We start from the raw sequence: 7,646 nt of genomic DNA on the forward strand, positions 1-7,646 counted from the left end.
AAAATGGGGGATCTGGGCTAAGTGACCAAGGTCCTTTCTAACTCCAGATGCTGAAATTTAATCATCATCTGCACTGAGAGGGACATATGATAAAGTTGCCCACATGGGCAATGATGATTAAGCATCTCTGGTGTCAATTAATTAAACAATCAATAAGCATTTATTAAACACTTACAATGTACAATAAGCATTTATTAAACACCTACAATGTACTGGGAACTTAAAAAAATGAAACAGTCCCTGCCCTCAATGGGCTTACATTTGGTAAAGAGGTAGAAAGCAGACAACACAATACTAAGGAAGCCCTGGAGTCACACAATGCTGGTGAGCTTGGCCTCTAAGCTTGACTCCCAGGCACAATACTTCCCCTTCTGGGAGCACAAGCCAGAGCCCTGAGGCTCCCACCTCTCCATCTCTCTTTTGCCACTCATTTTTTAAAGAGAATTAACAGCAGCTTGCTCAAACAGAAGATGAGGGGGCCCCAAGTGTCAGAAAACAGACCCAAGCCTTCAAAGATCAGAGGGCCCTGATACCTGAAGCAACAGTCTGACTCCAAAGGATAGTCCAGGGGAAGGGCTGAGGGGCCTGGAGTTGGGGGGTGGGAGTTGGGGTGAGTGTGAGTTTAAATTCCATCTCAGTCACTTACTACCCCTGTGATCTTGGGCAAGTCACTTCATCTCTCTGAACCTCAGTTTCTCTATCTGCAAAATGGGAGGCATCACAGTCCAAGTATTGTATTACCTGAATCTAGCCAGCAAAGTAAAGTGAAAAGTAAGATCAGAGTTCAAATCCATTTAACAGAGATAATTATAAACACTTATAATAACTAACATTCACAGGACACCAATATATGCCAGATATTGTGTTAAGGACCATGCCTAGGTGAAGGGGCAGGTCACTTCTCCAAGAGCCTCCACATCTACGAATCATAAACTTGAAGGAGTTGCAAAGCAGCTTGCTCCTTGGGAAATGGGAATGAAATAAATTGGAGCCAGAGGGAAGATGAGAAAGGTCAGAGAATGCACCTGCCTCTCAGTCTCCTTGTATCATCATCCTCTCACATGAAGAGATCCATTCTACAGGTCTGAGTTAGACCTCCAGCAGCCACTGACAGGTGGCTCCCGTATCACAGCAGTATTGTACTAAGAACTTTATAATATTATCTTATTTGATCTTCATAACAACCCTGGATAGTTGGGACTATTATTATCCCTATTTTACAGCTGAGGAAACTGAGGCAAACAGGATTAAATCACTTGTCACCAAGTCATAAACAGCTAGTAAATGTCAGATCTATTTTTCCCACTTAGCTGGGCTCATCTATGTAACTTTGGGCAAGTCATCTCACCTCTAAAAGCCTCAGTTTCCCCATTTGTAAAATTGGGAGTTTGAATTAGGTGGTTTCTAGCATTCTTTTCGGCTCTAGATTTATTTAAGATCCTGTGATCCCAGGGTCATCCAGGAGATCAGCATAATCATTGTAATACACTTATAAATGTTGGCTACCGTTAATATAACAACACTCGACGTCCAAGAGAGTTGCTAAAGGAAATTTTGCATGTTGCCTAATGGTCTCATCAGGCAATCTTTTTACGCAACCTAGTTTGTAGAGTTTGAGATACAGATCTGGAAAGGGCCTCTCTGGTGGTCATCTAGTTCAACCCAATTCTTTTTTTCAGATAAGGAAAATAAGACACAAGGAAACAGTCAGGGCCAGGATCTGCACTCAGCTCTTGGGCCTCCAGAGTCATTGTGCCTCCCCTATTTAGCATCCAAGCCAGCACCTTCCTTTCCATCACCTCTCTCTGGGTGACTTCTCTCCCCCAACCCCCTTGACTCCAAACATATTAGAAACAATTGACACACTTCCTGACCTCCCAGAATGATGCCATTACTGGCACAGATAAGATCAGAAAAGTCAGCAGTCCATCCTTCTCTTCCATTCAAAAGATTTATTGCTTTTTAACAGAGTGCTTTGTTCCCTCAGCCTTTCCTGGGTAAGCAGAAATTATGTGCCCTAATAAAAACCAGGCAGCAATTTTGGTCCTGCATTGGGGTAAAATAAAACAAAAAAAACATGAAAAGCCAGGCTGGAAGGGACCCCACGAGCCATCTCGTCCAAGCTGGACCACCAGAAAATAATCATCACAAGACCCACAAAAGGATCAGTCATCTCAGTGAAACTGGGACCCTCCATCCAGCAGGGCAGACCTCAACTCATCCAGATCTGCCTGCTCTGGCTACACACCTGCCCATACCCCACTAAGTCCACCAGAAGGGACCTCACCACTAATAAAAGCCTTAATTCTTTACTTATTTGAAAGCCAAGGAGGCCCATGTATTTTACAGATAAAGAAACTGAGTCTCAGAGAGGCGGAAGGCTCTGGCACCTCAGTCATAGGATCAGCAAGAGTCCCGAGAGGAGAGTCTTCTGGACTTGAAGCCCAGTATTCTCTATTGCAACAATCTCCTGGACAACAGTACATCTCCTAAAAGATGCTAAGTGGGGAACCCCACCTCACTTCCAGAGGCAGCCAGGACAAAGCTCATCTCACAACAATGATAATAGCAACAATGTTAATAATGATGATGGTCATCTTCATCATAATAATAGAAGGAACTTATATAGCACCTACTATGTACTAGGCACTATAAGTATTGTATAAGTATACAAGAATAATAGAAGGGAAGGGAATAAGCATTTATATAGCCCCTACTATGTACCAGGCACAATAAGTATTATATAAATATATAAGAATCATAAAAGGGAAGGGAATAAGCATTTATATAGCCCCTACTATGTACCAGGCACTATAAGTATTATATAAATATATAAGAATCATAAAAGGGAAGGGAATAAGCATTTATATAGCACCTACTATGTACCAGGCACTATAAGTATTGTATAAGTATACAAGAATAATAGAAGGGAAGGGAATAAGCATTTATATAGCCCCTACTATGTACCAGGCACAATAAGTATTATATAAATATATAAGAATCATAAAAGGGAAGGGAATAAGCATTTATATAGCCCCTACTATGTACCAGGCACTATAAGTATTATATAAATATATAAGAATCATAAAAGGGAAGGGAATAAGCATTTATATAGCACCTACTATGTACCAGGCACTATAAGTATTGTTTAAGTATACAAGAATAATAGAAGGGAAGGGAATAAGCATTTATATAGCCCCTACTATGTACCAGGCACAATAAGTATTATATAAATATATAAGAATCATAAAAGGGAAGGGAATAAGCATTTATATAGCCCCTACTATGTACCAGGCACTATAAGTATTATATAATATATAAGAATCATAAAAGGGAAGGGAATAAGCATTTATATAGCCCCTACTATGTACCAGGCACTATAAGTATTATATAAATATATAAGAATCATAAAAGGGAAGGGAATAAGCATTTATATAGCACCTACTATGTACCAGGCACTATAAGTATTGTTTAAGTATACAAGAATAATAGAAGGGAAGGGAATAAGCATTTATATAGCCCCTACTATGTACCAGGCACAATAAGTATTATATAAATATATAAGAATCATAAAAGGGAAGGGAACAAACATTTATATAGCACCTACAATATACCAAATACTAATAAGGATATTAGAAGGGAAGAGAATAAGCATTTATATAGCACCTGCTATGTACCTGACACAAGTATTGTATAAGTATATAAGAATCATAAAAGGGAAGGGAATAAGCATTTATATAGCACCTACTATGTACCAGGCACAATAAGTATTGTATAAGTATATAAGAATAATAGAAGGGAAGGGAATAAGCATTTATATAGCCCCTACTATATACTAGACACAATAAGTATTATATAAGTAGGAATCAGAGAAGTGAAGGGAATAAGCATTTATATAGCACCTACAATATGCCAAATACTAATAAGGATAACAGAAGAGAAAGAATCAGCATTTATATAATACCAACTGTATTATAATACAGGCATAATAATAATAATAAGGTAAGGAAATAAATATTTGTATAATGCTCATCATATGCCAAGCTTGCATCATTATCATCATCACTGAATGGAAAAGAATAAGCATTTATATACATGCCAAATACTGCTAAGCACTTTTTCAAATAATAACTGATTTGATCCTCACAATAATCCTGTGAGGTAGATGCTATTATTATCCCCATTTCACAATTGAGGAAACTGAGGCAGACAAAGGATAAATAAGTTGCCCACAGTCACACAGCTGGTAAATGTCTTAGGCAGGATTTGGACTCAGGTGTTCCTAATTCAAGGCCCAGTGTCTTATCTATTGTGTCATTTAATTGTCTCAAAAAGAATCAACATTATTATTTATAAAGATAAATAATATAATTATGAAAAAATAATAACAACAGCAACATCTAGCATTTCTATGGCATTTTAAGTGTTGCAATTCACTTTCCATAGGTTACTTCACTGGATAACCTCACAATCACCCTGGAAGCTAAATATTTCACAGATGAAGAAACAGCTTTCCAGAAGTGAAATCTGACAAGACCATTAGTTAATATTGATGGTTCATTCTGTAATCAATTTTTTTTTTTTAGAAAAGAAATTCCAATTTTCTCTGACAGTTACTTTTTCAAGTGACTTAAATTAGGGCTAAAGTGGAGGTAAGAACACACAGTATCTAAAAAGATTTATCATTTTATAAACAGGGAAACACAGCAACAGGAACAGAATCAGGCACCAAGGCCTGGCTATTCTACATCTAGGCATTTCAGGGAGTACAGAGATGCCGGTATCCTATCCCTTGAGACTGTGACCCTTGGGTCACCTGGCTCTCTCTTCTCCAGCAGCCCCTCCCTCAATTTCATTTGCTCATGTCCTGGGGCTGTCACCAAATCTGGAGAAGATCCATGTAGACCCCTGGAAGATTATCCTTTCCATACAATCTCTACCAACTGCCATTCTCCAGCCTGGGGCATTCATGCCAAACTAAAGCCAGCTGGCCCTCTGGGACCATTTTCTGCTTTGTCTACTCCATTCTCCAACTAGCTATGCCCCAAAATGTTCGACTTGGAAATTCGAGAGGGGGGGGAAGAAAGAGAAGGGCGCCTTCTAATGCTTCCCCCAAAACGGCTCTGCTGGTTGGTCACTCCTTGTGTCCCCCAAAGAATGTCCCCAAATCTGCCCAAGAGAGGCAAAAAGCCTTGAGCCAATTCGTTTAGGTGAATTTAGGGAAGTCCCTTCGGAGCTGAACGGCAGTGGCAAGTGAGAGCCTCGGATTTGTCAGTGGAATCAAGAATTCCGCTCCAACTCCCCCAAACCACTGGGTCCCCAAGGGCAGTCACGGGGGTAAAGTTCCGGCTGGACAGAACAGGGCAGAGGCAGGTCTTGCTGGGCACTTCCACTGGGCCAAAGTGGGCAGGTATGGAGTGCCACTAGCTACAAGGGGCCAGAGACCAGGCTTGGGGGAGGGGAGGGGGGTGGCCGGTCTGATCGCCGGGGCTGTCATTTCAATACCAAGAAGAGACAGACCTCAACCCAGCTCTTCCAAAGGAGCCAATGGGACTCAGGTGAGTGCGCTCCCCTCCAGGACACAGCCAAGTCGGGGTGAGGGGCTGGGAAGGGGGGATGGGGGCGGAGCCGGCCCCTCCCGCTGCCCCCCCTCCAGCTGGCTGGAAGAGACAGGGTGATGTCATTGGGCAGGAGAAGCTTTTGGGGCTGGAGGTGGGGCGAGGCTCCCCCAGGAACTTCTTGGGGGACAGAATTAGGAATGGGGGCCTGGCAAGACCAGAGCCTCTCAGAACTGGAGAAGGAGGGGAATGGGTCGGATTGGGAATCGCACTTGGGGTGCGGGGCATCCTTACCTTCTTCACCGAGAGCGAGATGTTCTCTAGGATGCGGTCCTTCACTTCGCCCGGCTCCATGGTGCCGGAGGCGCTGCCAGTGCCCTGGCCGGGGCCACAGCCGCCGCGCCGTCTCCTCCCGCGCCGGGCCGCCCCCACCGTCGCCAACCGCTCCGGGGGCTGCTCCGGCTCCGGCTCCGGCTCCCGCTGCCTCCAGCCGCCGCCCGGGGGCTCCGTGGTGGCGGCTCCGCGCGGCCGCCCCGCGCCGCCCTGCGCTGCTGCGTTGCCCGCCCCGCGCCCCGGGCCCGGGGCTCCGCGCAGGCGGCTCGTGGGACCGGGCCGGGCCGGGAGGGAGGGCAGGCGCGGCGGCCGCGGCGGCGGCGGGGGAGGAGCCGCGCCGGGCTGCAGGAACTGATGTCAGGAGAGGGCTGGCTCGGCTCCGCCCCGCTGCCCAGACCTACCCTCCACCCGAGATCGCGACCCTGCGCGGCCTCGGGCTCCCGGCACTAGGGCCCCTCAAATCTGCCTCTGGGACCCCGGACTCTCCCGCACTCAGCCCCCAAAAAAACCTGCTTCCGGGACCCGGGACTCTCCTGACCCTGGGGCCCCCCAAAACTGCACCCGGGATCCGGAGACTGTCAGGCCCCCTAGACCTGCCCCCCGGAACCGGAGGCTTCCACTCTCGCAGTTTGTTCGGGACCCCAGCGCCCCTGCTGAGATCCTTCTTACACTTGGAGCCCCTTGGTGCTCTCGGGATCCTCAACCTCGGACCCTCAGGCCCCCTTGGACCTGAGCCCGGGACCTTGGGATCCTCCTGATTCTCAGGCCCCTTTGGACCTGAGCCCGGAACACTCCTCGTCTGTCCGGGACTCCAGCTCCTGTCCCGAGCTCCTCCTCGCCCTAAGTTCAGGATACTCGGACCCCCTTGGACCTGCGCCCAGGACCCTGGAAGTCCTACTCCTCTAGGTTGCCGAGGGACCCCCAGCTCCGCTTCCGGGACCCCGCGAGCTTTCGATCCCCAGCGGCTCCCAGGACACTGTGACCTTCCTGGCCCTCTAGCACCCTCCCCCCAGCCTCCGCCTCCCCGGTCCCCAGGACACTACGAACTCCCTTACCCCAGCTGCCCCTTTGGTGCTGCTCCTGGGACACTCTGACCTTCTGCGTCCTTTTAGTACTCTCCCTCGGGACATCTTGGCCTTCCTGCTCCTCGGTTCAAATCCTGGGACCCCCAATTCCTATCCCTCATCCCACGGCTTCTCCCTCCTTCGAGCCTTATCCCTACCCCCGCCCCTGCTTTTCCTCTCGGAACACTCTGACCTCCCAGTCCCCATAGACGAGCTTCGTGCTCCTGGGGACACTCCCACCTTCCTGGCTCTTAGCACCTGTCCCAGGATTCTCTGACTCCTCAGCTCCTCTCCCAGGACACTTGTTCTTCCCCTAAATTGGGTTCCCTCCCCCTTTGGTGCCCTCTCTCACGCCCCCTCTCTGCAGCCGGGACAGTCCCCTAAACTTGGGTTCCCTCCTTCTGAGCTCCTTACACAACCCTCCCTCCCCCATTTCACTTCTAGTATTCTCCAAAGCCATCAGTTCATCTTCCAGGAACTCTGCCCATCCTCAGCCTCACTGAAGGCTCCCTAGCCTTCAGCCTTTTTAGACTCCCACCCAAGGTCCCCTGGGTTGCTTGAACCTGGGCAATTCTGATTATTGATTTTTCATATGCTAGTTGATAACTTGGATCTCTCCTTTGAAATTTTTCTTTGCTTATCTATTGAGGATCGGGATGCCTAATACTGCTGGCCTCCACGATACCTTGAG

General features: G+C 47.1%; 1 protein-coding gene across 2 annotated transcripts in view; it reads right to left on the reverse strand.

Annotated features, from left to right (window-relative positions):
• Positions 1-6,044, reverse strand: part of PLEKHM2 (pleckstrin homology and RUN domain containing M2) — a 58,512-nt gene extending 52,468 nt beyond the window's left edge. For both annotated transcript variants that reach the window (XM_051988471.1, XM_051988469.1), the window contains exon 1: positions 5,853-6,044. In XM_051988471.1, coding sequence (XP_051844431.1) covers positions 5,853-5,912 — 60 coding nt within the window. In that variant the 5' untranslated portion in view covers positions 5,913-6,044. The remainder of the gene's footprint in view (positions 1-5,852) is intronic.
• Positions 6,045-7,646: the final 1,602 nt, after the last annotated feature.

Source organism: Antechinus flavipes, chromosome 3, assembly GCF_016432865.1.
Source record: "Antechinus flavipes isolate AdamAnt ecotype Samford, QLD, Australia chromosome 3, AdamAnt_v2, whole genome shotgun sequence".
Classification (NCBI taxonomy): domain Eukaryota; kingdom Metazoa; phylum Chordata; class Mammalia; order Dasyuromorphia; family Dasyuridae; genus Antechinus; species Antechinus flavipes.